This window comes from Squalius cephalus (assembly GCF_949319135.1).
Source record: "Squalius cephalus genome assembly, chromosome: 13".
Taxonomy (NCBI): Eukaryota; Metazoa; Chordata; class Actinopteri; order Cypriniformes; family Leuciscidae; genus Squalius; species Squalius cephalus.
The window spans coordinates 14279052-14303757 of NC_137134.1; the positions used below are offsets into that span (position 1 = coordinate 14279052).

General features: G+C 37.8%; 2 protein-coding genes across 2 annotated transcripts in view; both read right to left on the minus strand.

Moving 5' to 3' along the window:
* Positions 1–24706, minus strand: part of LOC307169381 (uncharacterized protein) — a 301523-nt gene that overhangs the window by 58896 nt on the left and 217921 nt on the right. The gene's annotated exons all lie outside the window — the stretch shown is intronic.
* Positions 13609–19102, minus strand: LOC307170502 (uncharacterized protein; the record flags this gene model as incomplete). Its single annotated transcript, XM_079891623.1, has 14 exons — positions 13609–13799; positions 13883–14056; positions 14195–14467; positions 14794–14908; positions 15129–15220; positions 15656–15773; positions 15873–16217; positions 16320–16413; positions 16513–16691; positions 17276–17508; positions 17788–17889; positions 18046–18420; positions 18546–18647; positions 18856–19102. The coding sequence occupies 14 exons, from the start codon at positions 19100–19102 to the stop codon at positions 13609–13611; spliced, it is 2640 nt and encodes an 879-aa protein (XP_079747749.1).

Consider the following 24706-nt stretch of genomic DNA (forward strand, 5'->3'; position numbering starts at 1 on the left):
GCGCAAGGGCACAGGCAAGTTGATGGCAGATGTAGTCACGCATCTGCCACCAATGCAAAAACACACGCCTTTCTTAACCAGCATGAAGAGGGCATATGACTTCATAATCAAACTGAATGGTAAGATAATTTTATGTATAGTTCATTAGTGTTTGTTGTTGATTTCCTTGACAATGTGTACTGAATTTATATTTTTGCAAACTTCACAACAGATGTGCCCCAGCCCCAGCAAGACCAGCCCCTGCACCTAGACCAGCCCCAGCAAGACCAGCCCCTGCACCTAGACCAGCCCCAGCAAGACCAGCCCCAGCAAGACCAGCCCCAGCAAGACCAGCCCCAGCCCCAGCAAGACCAGCCCCTGCACCTAGACCAGCCCCAGCAAGACCAGCCCCAGCAAGACCAGCCCCAGCCCCTCCATCCCCAGCAAGACCAGCCCCTGCCCCTCCAGCCCCAGCAAGACCAGCCCCTCCACCAAGACCAGCCCCAGCAAGACCAGCCCCTGCCCCTCCAACCCCAGCAAGACCAGCCCCTCCACCAAGACCAGCCCCAGCAAGACCAGCCCCTGCCCCTCCAGCCCCAGCAAGACCAGCCCCTCCACCAAGACCAGCCCCAGCAAGACCAGCCCCTGCCCCTCCAGCCCCAGCAAGACCAGCCCCTCCACCAAGACCAGCCCCAGCAAGACCAGGCCCTGCCCCTCCAGCCCCAGCAAGACCAGCCCCTCCAGCAAGACCAGCCCCTGCCCATAGACCAGCTAATCCCACAAGACCAGCAAATTATTACACTTGAACTGTTTACGATCGACTCTCAGGCTCAGCAGCCTGTGGAGCCTCTACCACCCAGGAACAGACAAAGTAAGTAATCTTGCATTGCACCACATCTGTAAATTTATCCTATGTTTTTTTTTTGCAATCAGTGCAAAATATAAAACAAGTTACACAGGGGGAATTTCACCTCTTTTAATTAATTAAGCCACTCCTCCAAGATACTGAATATAAAATGCTTAACCTTTTTCCCTTGCACCTTAAGCCCCACTATCCAAACCAAGCCAAGGCAGACGAGCCCCACCATCCATTCAACGTCAACTAAAGAAAAGACAAAGTAAGTAATCTTGCCTTGCACCGCATCTGTAAATAGGCTCCATGGTTTTGTAATCATTGTATTAATATAAAGTTAACCAATGTGAATTTCACCCCCTTCTATTAATTAAGCAACTTCCCCAAGATACTGAATATATAATTCTTAATATTTTCCCCTTGCACCCCTAAGCCACAGGTACAGGAGCCACACAAGCCCCACCCGCTACCCTGGCCAAAAAGAAGAAAACAAAAAGCAAGTAGACATTCTTATATTTGTTAAGTGTTGTGTATATTTGTTTCTATTCTTTGCACCCCATGTGTATATCAGCAGCCATGTGTTGGGTGTAAAGGTGTTTTTGCATGTAGCCCCCTTTAATTGGACCAAACTCAGGGTGTATTCACACTTGGTCTCTTTCAGCCCTCAAAGTGAACTAAGAACAGTGACTCAGTGATATATGAACACCTCAAGCAAACTCAGACCCATTTGAAGTGAACCAAACTTTTTTTTGCCTTTGTCATTTAAGGTTGCAAATGCAGTCGACAGACAATGTATCTATACGATAAGATATTGGAAAGACGGATGAATGGGGTAAGATGTAGAACCACATTTTTCATTAGGCTGTCTTAGGGCTGGGCGATATGGAGCAAAAAATATATCTCGATATATTTTGCTATATCTCGATATACGATATATATCTCGATATCTTTACAGGAAAAATAACCCCCCAAAAACTACTGCAAAAACAAATATGCCAAATACCACAAAGTCTTTTTTTATTGACGTGCAAATAGGTAGGCTGTTCCTGTAGGAACAAATTGCTTCTGCAACATTTAAAAAAAAAAAAATCCCTGTATACAAAATAATAATTTAACTGTAAAATAAAGGAAGAAATAATACATATATTGCACTATTTTTAATAAACCTGTATAAAAATATCATTACTAATTTTGGCAAATGAATGAAAAAATGCCATATATCCCCCCAAAACTGCACAACTGTAGAGTAAAACATTAATTTTAAAAAAAGTGATAAAAATGCATCTAAAAATTTACATGATTGTTACAAAATCACACTATCTGGGGCCTCTGGGGAACTCAGAACAACTGCTAGCATAAAGTTTAAGGTAAAAATAACTGCCATTAAATTACAGTATCTTACTACTATGCAATTAGATAAACTGTTCATTCATTACATCACTTTACCTCTGTCTTTATCCACCTTTATCCTCTTCTCTTGTTTTTGGCACTGTATATAGCAGAATAGGTAACTTAGGCTAATGCTAATTTATAATGTGTCATGTAAATTCGGCCATCCGTCACAATCAGGAAACTTTCACCGTGTCTAGACCTTGCGCGAGCTGCCAGGCCCGTTTCTACAGGGGAGCATGTTAAGTGTGAGTGCGGCCTCAAACAAAAGCAATGCGGCGAGAGGCGACGCTACACAAAAAATGACCAACAACAACTGATCGCGCGCGCGCGCTGTTTCTGACGCACTTCAAGCACTCGCTGGGCGGGAAAAGATTGATGTGCCTGACTGGACTCGGGGGACTTGGTTGAATGAGACAACACGCGAGGGGAGGGGGAACAAAAGCAAGGAGGCGGAGGAGGGCGGGGGCGAGCACAGCATTGAGAAGGCAAACAAGCAAATAGGCGAAATCAGAATTAAATATAAACAATATATCGATACGATATGTCAAAATCCATATCGAGTTTAAAAAATATCTCGATATATCGTAAATATCGAGATATCGCCCACCCCTAGGCTGTCTGATTATCTCTTGACTCATGTCTGTCTCATCTTTCAATCCACATGAGACAAAACGGTAACACTGAGCAGTAGTTATCAACCCTCTCACAAGTGCTACCCCTTACGAAAAAGAAGTATACTTCAAGTTAATTTTATGAAGTATACTTAAGTAATGTTCAAGTATATTTGTAAGTATACTTTATGTAGTAAGTATACTAATATCAATGTGTACTTGTAGTAGATTTGTAAGTGTACTATTTCAATACTGCTTGGGACTAAATTGGCCCACTTTTAGTATGTAAAAGTATACGTTTAAGTGTACTACAAGTGTAAACTAAGTACACAACTAGGTTTCTTATTTTTAATGCATCTTTACTACAAGTGAATTTATAAGTATACTAGTAGTTTACTATTTTAATACCAGCAGTACATTTTTTAGTTAATGAAAGTACGCACTGAAGTGTACTCTCAGTAAACTACTAGTTTAGCAGTTTATACTGCAAGTATACTTGTACGTTTTCTTTAAGTGAAGATAACATTATACTATTTATATATTATTTTGCACTTGCAGTATACTACTATGTTCAAATGTAGATATTTTTTATACTTGAAAAATACATTTAACTGTACTTCATGCTTTCTTTTTTATCAACACTTGAATGTCGGTAAGTTTCATAAAGGCAACATTTTAAACAAAGAATTTGAGAAAATCACATTTTTGTTAAAGACTGCGCCTTAATCAGATTCAGAATGATGATCAAAACAGGAAAACACAAATGGAGTAGATCGAGTCCAACAACCCCAAAGCTTCACAGTCATGTGTTACGCTTCATTTCATTTGGTAATATTAAGCAGTTTCGATTTACAAGCTTTTTAATGTTTGATTATCACGTTATTTTACATTTGAGTGAATAATCTACTATCACTTGGTTCAGCTTCTTCTTCTCCTGTGTTTTGATCCAGAGTTTCTGTATTAGAAGATGTGTCATAGCGCATCCTACCGTATAACAGTCCTATCCTAACATGGATAGCTGGAAAATTCAGTCAATGGTGGTGAAAGAGTAAAGTAGAATTAAAGTAAATTCCGATGTACCGATGCCAGTGGACTAGCCAACACAAAATTTCAGATATGCAGAATTAGAAACATATGGTTTATGTCAATATTCTAAACAATATTTTCGCAAGTTTCATAAGACTATATATGAAAACTATGTTAAAAAAAAGTTTGTTTATTTATTAGGCTACTCGATCAAAACTGTTAACAAAACTACAAGCCAAGTATACTTTGAATACTTAATTATACTTTTAAGTATATCTCGATAAAAAGATAGAGTACAAGTACAGGCCAAATATAATTGGACTTTTCTCTCAGTATAAGTCAAGTGCACCTAAGTGTAATTAAGTGTATTTCTACGAAGTACATAAAGTGTATTTATAATTATATAAAATTTAGACTAAAAGTATACTTTCTTATTGTTTAAGGGACATACTGTAAATCCTAAACAAAAACAACAATGCAAATGGAATGCGACAACAGATTCTTATTTTTTATTGAGCTTACAAAAAATACATAAGTACTCTTGTTAACTAAATGATGTTCCAAGTAAGAACGCCAGTATAGAGAGCTAAGTACAACATCATTATTTGAATGATAAAATCATTACAGTAACTACACTGAACTGATTTTGTGTGTGTGTGTGTGTGTGTGTGTGTGTGTGTGTGTGTGTGTGTGTGTGTGTGTGTGTGTGTGTGTGTGTGTGTGTGTGTGTGTGTGTGTTTTTCTGCAGGGGAAGGCAGCAGAGGTCAAAGTGCGCTGGCTACCTTGCTCTTCCTGGTAAGTGATGGCTGATGTCACTTAATCCATAACCACACACGGTATTAGTGTTTTAAAATCTGGTCCCTTTCAGCCTTCAAATTGAACTTTGAAGTGAAAGTGGGACTGATAATTGTTTTGGGCCCAAGGAACTATCTAAGCATACTCGGATCCCTTTTAAAGTAAACTGAACTGAGACCACATGAGAACATGTGCACACCAGCCTTCAAGTAGTCATCTGGCTCAAGTTTGGTCATATGACATCTGAAACAAATGCATTCTAACCTGTTTGCCCTATACATTTGCTAATTCTATTTTGTTTATTTGGGTTGTTTTATACGGTGTTTGCCAAACAGCAGTTATATTTCCCATTACGAACCAAATGTAGTCCAATTAAAATGGCCTGTGAGGTCAAATGAACCAAGAACATTTGTGTTCTTTGTGTTCACATTATGAGTTCACTTAAAGATGATGCAGATCACTTTCTAGTCCACTTCAGCTCTGATGGGGTCTTAAGCCCAATTCATAGTTACATGTAGATGTGACGCAGATGCCTTTGTGGTGCCATTGCGTCTTTGCTGACCCCCTCTGCGACCAACATAGAGACCTTTAACCACATAATTTCTGATGTGGTTAACCCGATGCAGAACTTCAAAGGGTTGATTGTAGGGATGACTGTGTCCAAGCGACTGAGTCCAGTTTTCACTTGGAACAAAATGACTGCTGTTTGACAAACGCCATTTAAAATAAACCAAAATAAATTATCCAACAGAAAAAGGGTAAACCTTTATTTTTCAGCTTCAGATGACATATCTTCAAACTTGAGCCTGAAGACTAGTTGTGAGCTGTAGGCTGTACTGTATGCTGTGTGTAAGATGACTTGTGGACTATTTACAGTGGCAGAGTCTGGGAGGACACCTGGGAGCCGGCCAGCAAATTCGCCTGATGACCTGTACTATTACTAATACTATTACTACTACTTATACTGTTGTACTATTTGTTTTGTATATATTTGTCAATAATTAAATTCACAATTGTTACATTTTATGATTGGTCTGTCCAATTCATTGACTGCACTGAATAATTAATGTGTCATGACTTTGTACTGCATTTGAAGGGAAAAGTAAGATAGTGGAAAGTTGCATGTAGTGACAGTCAAGTCAAGTCACCTTTATTTATATAGCACTTTTTACAATACAGATTGTATCAAAGCAGCTTCACATTGATAACATGAAAATAATACAACAAAGTTTCTTTCTAAAAGAAAATTACGTCCTCGTCCACCTTAAGGCAGATTAGCAAGCCAAAAGCCAATGGCCTAAGGCAACCAGAACAAGTACCACATTGACATTATACTAACTGATCATGTACATTTTAGTCAGTATTTATGGTAATTTTGGAGCAAAGTAAATGGGCTCCTATCCCTGGTGATAGATGCCTCCGTCATCAGGATGTATTACTGAAAGACTGCATCCTTTTTTACCTCTGATCGCTTGCACACAGTACTGTTTTTTTTTTTATCATGGTTGTCTGTTCAGAACAATTATGAGAGTTATTAAGACATTTCCAGAGCCGGACAGTAACTGAGTACATTTACTTGAGTACAGTACTTAAGTACAATTTTGAGGGATCTGTACTTTACTCGAGTATCATTTTTGGGGAGTACTCATGACTTTACTCAAGTACATTTGAGAGGCAAATATTGTACTCTTTACTCCACTACATTTCTGTCCATAACCGTGAGTACCCGTTACTTCTTCTGTAGTAAAATGTAAAAAAAGGAAAAAAGAAACATCTCGGAAACCCTCTCAAATGTGATTGGATTGTGCAGGCACCACTGATTGGGACAGCCTATCAGCAATCACCTTCAGCTTTCCGCCAAAGTCAACTCCATGGTCAGATTTAGATAAGAGACGAAACCATGGACGAAACAATGGATGAAGACGCAGCAGGTCCATCCCGGGAGCGAAAAAAATTTTCCCAGGTTGGTAGGGGAAGACTCATGAATATTCATTAGGGAAGTCATCCCTGATTGGTCTTAACCCCAGTGACGGGTAGGTTTAGGGGCAGGGTTAGGGAGGTCATAAGACCCCCAGTGACGGGTAGGTTTAGGGGTGGGGTTAGGGGTAGGTCATCAGACCAATCAGGGATGACTTCCCTAATGAATATTCATTAGTCTTCCCCTACCATCCTGGGAAAAAAATATCGCATCCCGGGAATGTGCCAAGCCGTGGCCCCACCTCGCCAGACTATTTCAATTTTCTGAACAAGTTAATGATGGTTTTCGCTTCAAGTGTTTGCTGTGTTTACCAGTGTAAGCACTGTGGCAGTAGTAATGCAATATTTAGAAAACGTACTCTTGTACTCTTGATACTCAAGTACTTTTAAAAACAAGTACTTTAGTACTTTTACTTAAGTAGACATCTGACTGTAGTACTTTTACTTGTACTTGAGTAAAATTTAGCAAGGGGTATCTGTACTTTTACTCAAGTAATGTAGCTGTGTACTCTGTCCGCCTCTGGACATTTCAAACATTCCCAATGAAGAGAAGAGGCACATTTATCAATTTTCATCAATGGTACATGGGTCAGCAATGATTTTTCAGGTCAAGAAAGAACTATGACAATTAATATGAAAATGAATTGAAATCACACAAATATTTTTTTTCCTCCTCTTTGTCATCAATCAACATACATTATGTGCATGACATAAGGTACATCTGAAGTCTGATGTGCATAAGGACATCAGACTTCAGAGACCAGAAAGACTGGAGACATGAGCCTGAGAAATCGTTAAAGCCAGGAACATTTCCAGCTTGGCCATCAATATAATTTTAAAGTCTAATGTTTTCTTGTCATAAAACCAGGGAGAGGTAGGTTTCCTATGTTTCCCTGACAATATGGAACGTGCCAGGACACTGAGGACATCAATCTGGTCACCCTGGAGTGACTTGACTGTGGGCGGTTTGTAGGCCTATGACAGTGGTAGGAAATCTAAGGCCTGGCTGTGCAAGGTGGGCCACATGTGGACTGATGTGCTGTTTAATCTGGCCTATGTCTTCATGATCAAAGGCCTCTGGTCTTAATTCTCAGGAAAATGTTGCATTATTCATGAAATACCCTCAGTCCCCACTTATTCTAACCTTAACCAGAGGTGGACAGTACCAAAGTACATTTACTTGAGTACTGTACTTAAGTACACTTTTTGAGTATCTGTACTTTACTTGATTATTATTTTTTTCTGGAAACTTTTTACTTTAACTTCACTACATTTGAAAAACAAATATCATACTTTTTACTCCACTACAATTCTGTCAAGGTCCATGAGTAGAAAGTAACATAAGTCAGTGGATGATTTTGGTTGCAGGGGTTGCATTGTGGTTGGAAATGAAAGTCGGGTTGACTGATGTTGGTTTCTGACGTGAACCTGATTTTCATTTTCAACCACAATACAACGTCTTTCCAACGTTGGAGATCAACGTCAATCTTACATTGGATTCTGACATAAACCTGACATAGATTCTGACATAAATTTTCATTTTCAACGTTGGGTTTGGTCTTCTAAATGTGACTTTTGTCACTTTTTTGGAGCACACTAGCTTATAGATAACAGTAAGGTTAACATATTCATACTAAAAGCCAAAAAAATGTAAATAGGGCAATATTTGAGGGAACAGCCATTTGGGTGTCTGAAACCATTGTGGACGTTGAGTGCACTTATCCAATCTTACATTCAATCCCACTACTGGAACTGTGTTCAAGAAATAAATGTGATATTGGTATGAGGGTAGGCAGACGTAGATTCAGAGGCAGACGTAGATTCAGAGGCATACAGTACTTTAAGTTTTACATACAACAATAATAAAACAATGCATTGACATTTACTTTTTACTTTTGATACTTAGGTATTTTTAAAAACGAGTACTTCTGTACTTTTAAAAATAGGTCTTTACAACTTTTACTTGTAACGGAGTAATATTTGACCAGTAGTATCTATACTTTCACTCAAGTAAGGAAGTTGTGTATTTCGTCCACCACCAAGTATGAGCTCTTATCCTTAGGCATAAGATATAGGGGATCCCAATGTAAACTAAATATTTCTAAACTATAGGCCTAATTTAAACCTACCTCAACTACAAATTTTAATAATGTTGCTTGAGGCTGCAGCAGTTGTGCAATAGCTTCATGATATAATGCATATAGGGTGTGTAGGTTGTGGATAGGTTGAAAGATGAGCAATAGACTGTGGCTTTGATGTGCTTCAGTCTGGCTACATATCACTTTGTTTATGTTTTTTTTATTGTAAGTATATGTCAGATGTATGATAAAATAATATGTTAAGTTTTATGTGTGAAGTATGTGAACTCAAGGCAAATATCCCTCTGGGGACAATAAAGGAGGCTATCGCCTGCAAAATGGGCTTCATGATATGTAAAAATGTAAACGTTGTCGTAAGACTATAGCAAGCACATCATTGGAAAGGTCTCAAACCTCAACAGTAACATATGTCAGTCTGAAGAGGATACATTACTCCTGATTTGAATTATTGACCTCTGCTCTGAACCTTGAACCCAGTACATGTTTGTGCAGGCTTGTCATTTAGCAACAGTATGTGCTGCACACATAGGACCAGCTGTTATAGAAAGCTCTGGACCTTAGCTGTCATGCAGATATGGTCTCCAATGTTTAATCACTGTCAAATATGGTAATAAGCTAGTTTGACCTATTTAACAATTCAATTTTTAAAATCTGATGAGACCAGTGTGTTCCCCATCCCCCCCAAAATTATACACTGCCAACTTCTACTTATGAGAAATATACCAATATATTTCAAAACTACAACTTCACACAGAACAAAGTTACAACGCTAGTGTTACTTGTAGTTCTTCCGGGCTGGGTGGTTGGACTTGTTCGACGACTCTGTTTTTCTGCTGTCTGCTGTGAATGGGCTCCAACTACACTCGAAAAATTTAAAACTGAGCAAAGTGTTGTTGCTGGTGACAAAACCACTGATTAAATATGTACATTGAAGCTATACTGGTGTTAAAAACCCCCTGACCTGCATTGAGGGATATGGGATTCATAGAGTATGTGACCCGCTCAGCCCACATTGTAGTGTTCTGTCTTACAGCATACTGTAATGTTTCACCAATAATAATACTGGAATGACATTATTAAAATAATGTAATGAATACCATGATAACATCTAAATAAATGTTGATAAATGTAGCATTATAGTTTTAAAAATATCAATAATCAAATCAATCCAGCTTCCCTGGCAATAAGACAGAAATAATAGCATTAAAAGAAATACATATAAACCATATGATCTCATGAATAAATGTTATCTATGTATCCATGTAAGATGTATCTGGGCCATTCTACAGAATTGGTGCAAAGTCAGAGTTGGAAACATCTTGAAATTTTTTTGTTTTTTCCCACAAATTTTGCATGTATGCAAATTGTATAATATCCAAGGTATGCTTTTCTAGTAATTGTGCAGTTAATTCTCATATTGTATTTTCAGAAAATGCTGGAATATTTTCCTTCTCCCCAAATTTGTCACTACCGAAACACAATATTAAATAATTTATTAAGAAGGCTTATAATGACCTATTAAGATTTTGTTTACATCTACCTTATAAATATATATTTTTTCTATTTTTAAAAAATATTTTTACTGGTTAAATCAATAAAGATTATAATTTTAATAATATTTTAAGTGTGATTTATGAGATTTGTTGTATTTTGAACCCAATCTTTCTTTGTAGAAGGCATAAAGTTTATCGTACTGATTTCAAAGTTAAGGATTCATTAGTATTAATATGCATTGAACCAAACACTATCATAACATCTTAGTTGATAATTCAATATACTTTATTTTTGACAAAACATCCCATGTTACGGTAGTGACTGCACATTTTTGGTAGTGACAGTAATGTTTTGGTAGTGACCACAATAATTAGTTTGCCATGGCTGAATCAGACTGTCCACATTTTATGTTAATATAAATAAATAACTATGATGCACATATGCAGTCAGTACATATAGCAGACACACATCTGACAGTAAATATCTTATAAGAACACCTCGAGCTATTCTATACTTTGGTCTTGAGGTGCAAGTGAGAAGAGGTATGCTCATAGATTTTTCTTCCTAAAAAAACAACAACTTACAATGTAGACTCAGAACCACTTTGTTTTATTTTCACATTTTCAACATTTTGTTTATGAGTCATTCAGATAAATCTCCAGAACCACTGAACTCTGTGTGTGTGTGTGTGTGTGTGTGTGTGTGTGTGTGTGTGTGTTTACATAATACATTAATTTCAGAATAATTTTCCTCATTCAGATAAATCTCCAGAACCACTGAACTGTGTGTGTGTGTGTGTGTGTGTGTGTGTGTGTGTGTGTACTGGTGTCTGATCACCCTCACTGGAAGTGCTAGGTGGTGTGGAAGCCCTGCAAAATGTCTCCATCTCTTTTTGTCTTTTCACCATCATCCTGTGTCTTTTCTGTCTTTTCCTCCATGCTTTTCTGACATGTCTTTGCTCCCTGTCAGATAATTCACTGATACTCTTCAACTTTCCTTCTTCCCTTCGTTTCTTATTTCTTTCATTTTCTTTCCTTAAGTATTCCTCGTACTTCACTGGGTCTTCCCTCAACCTTTGTTTGTATTCTCTCTGTCTCTCTGTTGTAGTTTTTCTATTTTTTTTAGGCATGTTGGTGTTTTATGTCATTCTCCTTGCCAAGTTAATCATAGAAATTAACATTACTGACAACAACCTTACACCTAAGCTAGTATCATGGACTGCAACCTTAAGTAATTGTAACCTCATCACATTACAGAATTTTAACAGAATATTGCATACTAAAACACTACTAAAACATACTACAGTAGTAATTATTTGCATAGCTGTACTAAAATGTAGTTTATTCCTCCAAATAAAGGATTATGTGTTCCCTTTTGTCACTACCAAAACAATGTCACAACCGAAACTTCAAGAAAATGTTTCGGTTGTGACTGTTTTGGTAGTGACAATTTTAGATAACTTTTGAGCCTAGCTCGAAGATGCTAATCAGCACATGGTTAGCCATCACTGGTCAGAACAGTTGAACACATATAACAACTAAATTTTATGGAATAACATCCCAAAAAAAATACTCAATAGCAGAAAAAATGAGTTTGGTAGTGACATTCCTTAAAGTTACACACAGATTTTTAGACTTTAGAACACATTTACCTCAAAATGATGGGATCAATCTACTCACCATATAGCACATGAGAGAGAGGGACACAGGAATATTTCCTGATCAAAAATGTAGGAGTGTGGTTAAAATCAGTCTCAGCCAATGGACTACAACATTCACTGTTTTGGTAGTGACATGAAAATGCGGGACATGTTTTTTTAGATAAAGTTTCATGATTTAAAAATAAAATATAAAATAAATATTTTTTTTAACTTCATTTTTTTTAAAAAAACAAAAATATTTTTTTTAAAACAAGAATGGAAAAATTTGCAAAAAATTATTCAATATCATTTTCACAAGTTGAAATTTAGGGGTTAGGGTTTGGGACAGCCACCTCCTAATTGAAAGTAGCCCATAAATTATGATTTTATATATATAAAGCTTACTGATATCTTAAATATTATTGTGGGTTTCAATAGATAATTGAAGGATCTTAGTAAACATCTAAGATTTTAATAATTAAATGCTTTTCAAATGTGTTTTTTGGATGAGGGACAGCAGTTTGCACCAATTCTGTAGAATGGCCCATCTAGGAGATGGAGGAAACTGTCATGATGAAATGTCTTCCCCCTAGTATAAACACTGTAGTTAAGACGACACACCACATTTTAGGCTTTTATTAGCTTATACAACCACAAAACAACACACATAGCTCAGACACATAACAAAAATCACAAATGCAAAAAGTGAAGAGCATGTCAAGTGATTACAAAGGCCTGGTAGGGACTGACCCTGTGATACATGATGGGCAGCTATGGAGTGATTTGCAGTGGTGGTAGTGCAAAAGTAAACATTGCAGGGATTTAATCAGTGCAAAGCTGTTTAATATTACTATGGAAAAAAGAGTGTAATAGTATTGCTTAACAAAAGCAATACAAAGAAGATCAAATAAATAGAACAACAGAAACTTAGGCTACGTTTACACGGAAACGATCTGAAGAGAAAACGCAAAAGTGATCACTTTTTATTCTGCGTTTAGACGAGCGTTATGAGGGGGAAATCTGCGTGCATACGGTGACGCAAAAGTGTGTGAAATTCAATGTAGTATGCACTCCAGGCGGCTAGGTGGCAATGTGAAGCACTGATCGGTGCCTTCACTGTCTAGCAGACTTTTGCATTTTTACCGTTTAGACGGAAACGCGACGGTGGAGCGTTTTTAAGATTTCCACTCTGGAGGGTGGTTTCACTTTTTTGCGTTTTTAAGCCCCAAAAACGCCGTCGCCGTCTAAACGAAAGGCACATCTGATAAAATATTTTTACGTTTTCACCCGCGAGCGTTCTCGTGTAAACAGGGCCCTAAATATATTTATAAAAAAGAAAAAAAGATTATACAAGCCAACAGGGGTAAATGTTGGGACCACGGCCCAGAATGTGTGGAGGGGCAAATGTAGCCTGTAAGACAGTGAAATGGATAGTGGATACTAGACAATAGAGAAAGTGATGTGATGGCTGGCGCAGGGTGAGACTCATGCTGAAAAGTCCATTTCTCCCCTAACCTTTTCTGTGACATTGAGTTGCTGGTTTGCCCTGGGGACAAATGACCTCCTCGTTGTTGAGCATGACAGAAGACTGCTACTGCAAATTATCCTCAGTTTGTTAAATGATTAACCTCAGCTCCATGCCAAACACAGAGCCAGCTTTCCTTACCAACCTGTCCCAGCTGCCCTCTTCTTAATGCTGCCTCCCCAGCACACAACAGCATAAAAATAGGACTCTGGCCATGTTTAGTCTTGCTCAGAGTCACTGCTGGAATGGTACTCCTCAGAATCACTTTCAAAGTTAATTTCGGTTTCAGTCAGAACTTGAACATAACATTTCTTCGCATGCTTTGCCAGGCTGTTGCTTGCTTCTTTGTTCTTCATTGTCAAGCTCTGTAGACCTCGGATACCATCTTGAAGCAGACCCCACGTCTTACCTTACGTTAAAACACATTGAGCCTTTATTAATTAGAAACATTCAGAAACATTGTAATGTATGCCAAGTATAACAAATACATACCTGATGTCACATTAGAAAGCTGGGATGACATCTGCTTCAGGGTGTCTGCACGGGTGCAAAGAGACTTCCAATGTTTGTTCATCTCAGCTATAAGAATCCTCTTCTCCTCCTCAAGTCTCCTTACTGCCATCACAATGTCGAACGCTTTCCTCTTTGTCCTTAGATCTACAGAGTCTGAAATACATAGATGAAACATAAGTCAGTTGTAATTAAGATTAGCATTTCAATATTTTCTGGGGTTACAATCGAGCCATGACAGATTTTGTCCTACTATGTGACTATTTCACAAAGTCAATGGAATTGTGTACATACCACCGTGTGTAAGCTGCCATGGCCAAACAATCTCGTAAGAAAGAATGGTGTCCAATGTCAGTTGTTCTGCATTAGGAACCAAGGTGTTGTACTTTTCCACTACAGAAGTTAAGATTTTTTTTTCCTCCCTGATCTTTCGGCGGATTCGGGCACGTCCTTTGCATCCGTCACTATCCTTATAAAGACGCTGGGACCTCCTCTTAACACTTGCCACCAGCTCCTCTATGCGGTTGGCAACAGCGGCAACATCAGCATCATTTGGGGATGTTGTTGCTGAGAGGAAGAAATTAAGAGATAAGAAATATGCTTCTTGATTCCATGAAAAAATATTTTTGGTGTATGAGCAAAATAAAGCCTCAACAATCTTTTCATATTTCTCTGTAACTGAGAGGCTACACTTGTAGCTAAGTTTGAGTATAGTTAGGTTAGCTAGGTTCTTTATTGTCCCCATGGGGATAATCTTGTCCACACGTCATCAGCAATCAGAGTATGTGCTCTTTGACTACGATTACAATGAGCCTCTTTGGAATTGCAGCCAAGCTTAGTCAGAAGTGATACATCAAGCACCATATCAAACAGTATAAAACAGTATATCCTACCTTCTGCCCACTCATTGACATCAAAGATCCACTTCTCCAGTTGACTGTCTGAGATGTCCATTACCGTTTTCATGGCCTCCAGGTTATGCAACTGGCCTTGCAGGGCTATTTTGGCCTTCAAACATAAATGACAATGAGGGAAACGCCTACAACTTTGACAATTGTTTATAAGGATTGTGAAGTACCTTCACTATTAGAAAACCACATACAATACTAATTAAATATACAGTATATTCGTATATATGTGGACTATGAATATATGTGGTATGAACATTTAATATTTTATTTGACAATATCGCTATGCATTTTGCATAAGGGAAAACTGGTGTCTTTACCTTCCGATATCGGCGGGCAAGGGTAGAAGCCAAGTTGTCAAACTTTTGTTGGTTCCAGCGCATGGCCATGATCGTCAGCATGTCTATGCGTCCTGCAAAAATAAAAAAATATGAGATTATCACCTTTCTTTCCAGTAGCAGTAGGAGAAGAAACTGTGCAGACAATAATAACTTACAGTACTTTGGAACTATTAATCTGCTGTCTTGTGCCAGTTGATTACTGTCCCATGAAAGGGTTGCACAGGATAGTGAAGAAATAGCATGAAACAGTGGCGCAGGACAGTAGTCAAATGGCTTAGAGCACTATGGCAGGACAGTAGGTGAATGGTACTCTGATGTGTATTTTTTATATCGCACTGCCCTTCCTTATTATCCTCACGTCAAATAAAATAGGATGATGGTATTGTAATCGATCCATCCATTTATGTTGAATATTCTGAGCTTTATATTTTCAGAGTCAGCATATATGCATGAGCTCAAAGTGGCTCACCATTGTCATCAGGATAAAAATTTACTGGTTACCTTACCTGCTTTTGACATGTGCTTTGTCGTAACAGCAATCCTTGAGAGGAAGGCGTTACACTGCTCCACCTCTTCCCCAAGAGTCGAACCAGCCCCCTCCTGATATGCTCCACTCCATTTTACCTTTAAAAAAAAAAAATAAAAAAAATAAAACCTAAGTGGCAACAATATTATGCAGGAATTCAGGGAAAGAAAATGTCATGGACAATCATTTTTTCTTACCTCACATTTGAAATCATGAGCTTTGGCATGAAAAACAGAAAGAAATGGCCTCATGGTGAGGAGATCCTGAAGCTCAGGGCATTTCTCTGCCACTCTCTGGAGGTAAGGCCAGTACTTGCATGCCACATCCATTGCAAAAAATGTAACTGGTTTAAAGGCCATTTGCTTTTGGAGGTACAGGGGGTAGGCAAAAATCTCCCCCCTGAACATATTGAGGGCACGAAGCAGAACCCCATGACGACATACAGCGAGTTCCAGGCCCTCCTCGTCTGTTTTTCCTGAGGACTTCTGAGACGTTTCACGCGCCGCTGACCATTGCCCTCCACAGACACCTCTTCCAGAGACCTAAAACATGGAAGATGGTTAACAGTCCAAACTTGTTCAAACAAAGTCCTCTGTAGGACGTGGTGTTTTATAGGTAAATATAGTGAAGTTGTGCAAGTTTACATGACTGGTTGAGGTATGGACATAGTCCACGAATTTTGCGACGTCATCATCATTCGCGATGAACACGCCATCAAAGATGGCTTTTTCCTCCGATCTAAATAAAAGAGATACAAATTAACTTTAAATATTCATATGATTTTGAATTCACAGCAGTTACTTTCAAAGTAATGGACCGTCAATGCACACACAGTACCTTGCTGCACTCTTGAATCTGTAGTGCTTACGGTTTCCATCAACGGATACTGCAAGCATGTCTGGGCTGCACGCTGGGCAGTCAAAGTGGTCCTCCTGGCATAATTTTTCCACTTCGAATCGGACAGCTTCCCACTGCAAGAAGCTTTTCCGGAAGCTGTCTGCTGTGATGTTTCCGCTCTGTTTCAAAGAAGAGTTTAGTAAAAGAGAACAAAAGACAACAGTAAAACGGATCAAATTAAACAATATACTCACTTAAGTAAAATGTTCTAAATGGATGCATTTTGGGATGTTTGTACAAACTTTGTTACCACTCCTTAGAATACATATCGAAGGAAATAAACAATGTGTAAACTTCACTCATACACTATACACTGGTGTATTTGGGGGACCTGGCCATTAAACATACAGGATAGTTTGACATTCAGTCTAAATCTATACGCAAAGAGAGCTACAACGGCTTCCATACTGTTTAGAAGTAAGCCTGTGCAATGTTTAGCCCATTAATCCAAGGGAACACTTCTGGGATCAGGAAATGATATTGGGGAGAAGATGTCAAAGTCAGTAGCCATTGGAGTTGAATTTGAGATCTTCAGAATGACCTGTTTTTTCATAAATGTCTCAGTGCAAACTGCTGATGAGAGAACATGAGTTTATGGTTGTCTATAAAGGGTCTAATGGCTCTTTTCATGTGTGCTATCATCATCATCATGCCCTCATAGTATTATATATGGAGTTACGAAATTATTACCACAAATACTTACACGGCCAAAGCGAACAGTGCGTTGATCCAGCATTCTAAGAAATGCTTGGCTAGACATCCCTGGTGCAGCCATCTTCAGCTCTTCAAAAGAAAAAAGGACATCTGTTGCGTACACAGTTGAAAAGTGAGAAGTGGCAGGCCAGTAGTCATTACGGATCAGGTCATCCACTCCAGGACTCCAAGTGGCTTCACATGCTTTGCATATAATCTGAGGCAATCTGAGATCATATCGCCCTGGAAAAAGAAGAAAATATATACACAAAGTTAATTATGACAGACCAAAATTTTGTAAGGCACTCTATTGGAAGTCACACTTTTGTCAGGAAAATGAACTATCCCCATTCAAACAAAGGTTAATTGTTTTCCTCCACATAGATGGGCCCAGCCAATCTAATCAACACACAACCTATTGACACCTCTGGATTTCCATCCATGATAAAGAAAATCAGAGAAAAATCAAAAAGAAAATTCGACAGAAGTGACCCCCACCCAAACCCATAAAGTTCTTCTTACCATTCATTGTAACCACAACTATGGACTGTCCTGCGATGACACTGGACGATACTTGTAGACAACCGCATATTGTCTCTGGCATCTCCAAAGGAACAAGACGCTCTTGAAAAAAAAAAAAAAAAAAACACATGGATGAGAATTAAACAATAACATTTATTTACTGGAAACTATTTTAAACAAGATGCACTTGACGGCTTCATCGACCTATCAGAAAACAGCATTTCAGTCTAAGAATTTGACTTAAAAACTACAACTTACCACACTGGGTTAGAACCCTCTCCACAACACAAGTTGTGGGAGGCAATGGATGAAAAAATGCACGTGTCATCGTATCCCTGTTGTGGAACACTTGACCTTGGTGGACCCTGACATCACACTGGCCACAGAGGAATGGGTGTGGTCGGCAGTCACAACAATGGATAACGGCTGGACCATTTCCACAATGTTGGCAGATCCGAGTTGCTGCATGTTGTCGAGCCACCATGGTGTTGACCAGTCGGGGTCTCTCTTTCTCCCACCACCCTGATATGAGGCTCTTTCGAGTCGACCAGTCTGCTGAGGCTTGAAGTGCCGTTTCATCTTCATATATGTCCTCCTCACCCAGTGAGCGTTTAAGCTCTTGAAGGAAGGACTCTGTTAAAACAATGCACAATATTTAAAAACAGTAGTTTATTATAACAAAAGAGAATAGCATTGAACAATTTTATAATAAATGAACATACTGTTTTGAACCAGTGAAGTCAAAATAAATAACACACCTGCAGTAACGGAAGGAAAGTCACTGGTCATTTCCGCACTGGTTTCCGGAGCCCTGACATGAGAGACACCAGTCTTTCGACTCTGGCTTTGACTGGGACCTGCTGTAGCAAAAAACAAAAAACAAAGCTGTTGCTTTTTACACTCAATGACACAAACTTTACCTGATGCTAGGCACAGGTACGTAATAATAACCTCAGATATATTCTAATTCAGACCCATGACTTGTGATTATGCTGTATACCTTTCCAAGTCACAAAACTAGATCTGGAGTCTACATTTTAATAAACATTAATGTAAAAAAAATCGTACCTGCTTGTTTCCGGGATGATCTGGGCCTGCCGTAAATAATGTTTCCATCACTGTCCCTCTTAATCCACCTAACATCTTGCTTGCTGTTTGATGGCCGGCTGGTGGACGGATTACTGGTGGAAGGCTGACTGGTGGATGGTTCTGCTTCCTGCATGCCAATGAGCTGTTGGAGGTGAGCTTGATGTTCAGCCTGATCAACAAGGTCACTCATCTCATTCAGGAGACGGTCCATCTCATTATCAGACATGGCACAAAATATAAACACACAGGGACAAAAACAAAACAAAAAAACAACAACAAATAGAGAGACCGGGGGGGGGGGGGGGGGGGGAGGGTAAGACAGCAAGAGAGAGAGAGAACACAATACAACAGTAGAGAGAGGAACAAGATACAAGACAAATGTGGCTCTTAAAAGTGCCTTTTTTTTCTCGATGTAATGAGGTGCTGTTTTTTTTTAAAGGACAGGGATTAAGGAACCTGCAGAGAAAGAGAAGAACAAATCAAAAAAGAATAGATCACCAAACTACATATTACAATATGAATAACTACTAGACTAAGAAGTTAAGCAAATGCTGCTCTTGTTTATTCATGCAATCACAATATCATAAAAAATGAATGGCTTCAAAAAGAAGTATTTTGAACACATCCTTGTTCTGCTTTAATTCTATATATCCCCAATAACCTTTCCCCCAATAATCATTTACACGTCCAAAATAAAATTGAGTTTATTTCCACACAAAAAAAATGTTGTGTATAGCCTACCATATATATATATATATATATATATATATATATATATATATATATATATATATATATATATATATACACACACACTGTATATATGAAGAGTTCAGATGCAAAAGCCTCTAAGTGCCAACTGAAATTTTCTTCTAGAATGATCATTTACAGTATATAAAGCTTGTATATTTAAGTTCAGTAATTTCACTTAAATGACAATTAATAGGTAATTTGCATTGCATTTAAGTGAAATTATATATTATATTATATATTATATGTAATATTAATACAATTACGAGTTTATAAAAAAAAAACATGTTGTAGGCATATAGGCTAGCCTATAAACTCGTAATTTTATTAATTTTGGGCGTGTAAATGCTTATTCATTTCTCTTTCTTATGAGACTGTTGTATTTATTTCTCTTTCTTATGAGACTATTGTAAGCAACTTACCGTGGTGGAATCGCGCTGGGCAATGGTTTCTGCGATGGTCGCACACAGTGACGTGTTGCACAAAATTGCGCCAAAATATCAATCATAATTAAAAAGCACAGTCTTAATATTTTTTTATAATATTTTTTAATATAATTTTAAAGGGGTCAGCATAAATGTCTAAGTGAAGGAAACACGGGTATATTACATTTAAACACACAACTTCCCAGAATGTATCCATCACTTTGCCAAAGGATATGTCCATATTAAGCAATAAAAACATTTCTGCAGTAGGCTGTTTAATTTATTACAACATCATAATCAGTAATGAGAAGAAAGTTCTATAAAAGTAGGCAAATTTTTTTTTTTTTTTTTTTTTTTTTTTTTGTCGCATAAAAAGCAAAGTTGTAGGCTATAGGATCACTATAGTATAAGCAATTGCAAATTGAAATACCATCGGCAAAATCCCACCTAAATTAAGGCATGTTTTAAGCCTACAGCAAATATGCAGTCCTGCAATTATGTCGTTTTAATGTAGCCTAAAATTATATTTAAAAAAATAAATAAATAAAAAGGAGAGAGAGATAGAAAAAGTCGTGATACCGATTTAGTCAAGGATTTCTGCCCCACGAAAATGTATGGTCACCGCGCCAATTATTGTACAGTAGCCTATGCGCCACACGCTACTGTGAAATACACATTTTCAGCATAATTAATCACCTGAAACCATACTTTCCAGCTGGATGGATAACCCCCATTTCGTCAAAATCCAAAGATGAGGGATTTGCATTCAAATATCGGACGACCCTCTCCGTTGTCAAGCGACGAATAGGGGGTACCCTCAACATCGGCATTTGGACGTGAGGGGGAAATGATCAAACTATGTGATCTAAAATTATAAAATATCCCATCTAAATTAAGGCATGTGTTAAGCATACAGCAAATATAAAGTCCTGTAAATATGTAATTTTAATGTAGCCCAAAATGATATAAAAAAAGAGAAAGGAAAAGGTCGTGATACCCATTCAGACAAGGGTTTCTGCCTCACGAAAATGTATGCTCACCGCACCAATGAATGATTGTAACAATATGCGCTGCACGCTACTGCAAAATACACATTTGCAGCATAAAATCAGTCGCCTAAAACCATTCTTTCCAGCGCAGGTAAACCACTGGATGTGTAACCCCATTTCGTCAGAATTCAAAGATGAGGGATTTGCACTCAAATCTATCGGACGACCCTCTCCGTTGTCAAGCGACGAATAGGGGGTACCCTCAACGTCGGCTTTTGGACGTGAGGGGGAAATGACCAAACGGCAGTATGTGACGAATAGGGGTGAGACCGTGTTGGACACAGAGAGGTGCGTGCGCGAGATGCAGAGCAAGAGAGAGAGAGAGAGAAAGGCGCGCATGCGCTGGAAGAGAGAGAATGAATTATCACTGCAATTTTCAAATAAAATTCTTTTCTGTTAAAACCAGATTTTAAAATCAGATTTAATAGTTAATGTTTTTCACAGTCAGTCATTTTTTTTTTGTTGTTTCAGTTTGTTTTAAATAACAAACCTGTTCACCCAAAGAAAAACTCGAAGTGCTATTATAAGACATCCTGTCATAGCTTTTTGGTACATAAGGGCTACCGTAGATGCAACGTGCATTTGAAAAAGTGAGGCGCTAGAGAGCATTATATGTTTGAATGCAAAATACAATTTCACCACTAGATGGGAGAAATTCCTACACAGAGTCCCTTTAACATAACCCTCTGTCATTTTTACTCTTCAAAGTGTACACTTGCAGGTTGATTATAATTAGGCTAATTTACTGATAGACCCATTAATAATAAGGATAAACATAATATAATTGTTAAATATAATTCTAAACATATAAATCTATCATCTGACTAACAAAACATTTATCTCAAAACATAAAATGCTAAATGGGGGATTTCTGTATCTAGAAAACTACGTTGTAAATAGAAAAAAACTATTTATAATAGTTTAGACACTATCAAGAGCACAATCACCAAATCTGTTTATCGGTTTATGATGAGAGTATTCGCGAGAGTGCAGAATTCAGTCAGAATTTAGAGTTAAGCTTGCGCTCTGAACAAAACTCCAGTGTTTCAGCGATTACTTATCTTAATGCATTGTTAACGGAGATGATTTTGCAATTATACTGCCTTGATTAATGCTTGATTACCTAAGTAGTAATAATGCTTTTGCTTAAGCAGATATATGTAACCCAATTATTAATGCTGTACGGAAAATGTATTGTGTGATTTCACTACTATTAAGAAAACTACTTACTTGCATGAAGTGTATGTATTGACTGATTTAGAGTAGAAAGCATTTATGTATTAGAAATTGTTTTTATGATAAATGAAAAATGTAGTAGTTAAGGTATATTTTACATACGATTAAAAGAAGAAAGCAGAGAACGAGAGCTCGAAGACGCTGTAAAGAATACGCTGTGAACAACTGAAGGCTCTGGTGAAGGACTTGGCAGCTCTCCATGTGATGACGTCAGAAGAGAGTTTGGTACCTGGGATGGGCTGTCTACGTATAAAAGACTGAGAGAGAGACTGGACTGACAGATACTGAATAGCCCAGTATCTCTCGACGCCTGATACCAGCTGATTGTACCTTGATTGAAACTTATCATTGTAACTTTACTATTGTACTTTTATACAACTTTTGTTTATGAAATATTAACTTTAATAAAACGTTTATAATAATAATAATTGATAAGCCTTAAGGAGGAACTGACCACAGGGAAGTCTGCTGAGCAAATTGTAAGTACCTTTTGAATGCTTATAGTTTTGTTCGGATTCGACTTTCCTTACCTACCTGAGAATAAATAAATAAATAGGTAAAAGGTGTAATGATTAAAGTACACACCATAAAACAACATCTGATTGGCCATTGCATCTCAACAGGACGTGTGTGATTGGTTATATAGTGCGCAATGCTGTAAACCGTGTAACATACGTGTAACACACGTGTAACGCAACATAAGCAGATCTAAATTTAATGCTGCAAACCTGCAATCGACACTTTATTTAATTTTCATTTTCATCTTATTACAAGATTTATATGTCTAGTTTAAATGTGCAGGTGCATTTCTATCCCAATCCCCGGTTCATATTCACAAATTGTACAATCCCACTGAAAGTTCCAGTAGGAACAAATGTACGATGCATTCTGCACACCTGAAATACCTGTACATTGTTTTGTTTTGTTTTTTTTTTGTTTCTGGATCAACGTCTTTGTCCGTCTTGAAACAACATTCCAGTCAAACCAGAACCCCACACCGTACACAAACCATAAACTAGCCCTCAAATCAGTGGACAATTATTGGTTGATAAAGATGGTGTTCAAACCCCTAACGTTAACCGTTAACGTTAACCCCACAAACAGTAGCCCTAAACCTAACCCTAAAATGTGATTGGTTGATAAGGATGTTTTTCCAGGACCAACAAGAATGTTGATTCAGGAAACTTCCTCCTTAGCGAAATCATATTCACCTCTATGTAGCCTACATATTCTTCTGGGAAATATGCAAATGTGCTCCTTGCCATCTTGAATATCAAACGTAGCCTACAGTATTTTTGTCATGTTTTCAAGAAAATAAAATATAAAGATAAATTCAAGGTGAATTTAACTAAGAATTAGTTAGAAGCTGTTATGACTTTTCTGAGAATTTACAACTTCAACGAAGTCATTCTTTGTTTTAAGCATAAATATAACAATACAGTGCAGGTTATGCTCAGAACTAGAAAATAATAACGTTATGTAAGGCATAATGTAGAGCTTTGCGTCGGGGTCCCGCTATAACATTCGCTATAACAACCGCCTAGCTCTACATTATCCCGCTTATTACATGGCTACCCACCAAATAAATCAATAACACAAAATATTGATTTAAAAACGATTGTATTGCTTCCGCTAAAGAAAATAGTCCGTTCCGTCTCTACGGTTAGAATCCTGCGTCCATAGCAACGCTCTGTTTTTCATGGCAACGGTTTGTTATACTTGGCAGCGGTCTGTTATCAAGAAATAACACACTGCATTCTACATTGGAATTCAACCAAGCCATGTAATAAAGAAATACAGTGAACAGGAAGGAGTTGTTTAGTGTTTTTCTCACTGTTGTGTGGCGCCCTCTACTGGATAAACACCTGAACTAAATCTTTGAAATACTGTATACAGTGATGCTGTATTTGGAAATGACTTTAAAATGACATTATATAACAAAATATTAAACCAGATGACATTTATTTTAAAGACATATTGCCCAAGTACACTGTGTTACTGTAGATTTACTTAGGTGCACTTGTTCAAATGCACAGCATCATTCAGTCTAACTTATACAAATGCATAAAACACACTGCAAAAACAAAGATTAAAAAACAACCCAAACAAGACAGAACTTTCCTGCTAAGTTTATGCTGTGGTCACTTTCCATTTCTCTACTTTAATGTACAAGCTAGCATTAGTGCTAGTGGTGGAATCAGATTTCATTGTGTAACGGTGGTGACCACCCTAGCACAAAAAGTCTTTCAAAGAAATAATATATTCTTTCTGTTCGGGCGCCAGCCAGGAATTTCCTGACAAAGATGGTATTTTTCCCCGGATAGCAAAAAAAAACACCGGTTACAATATTTACAAAAAAATATATTTGTC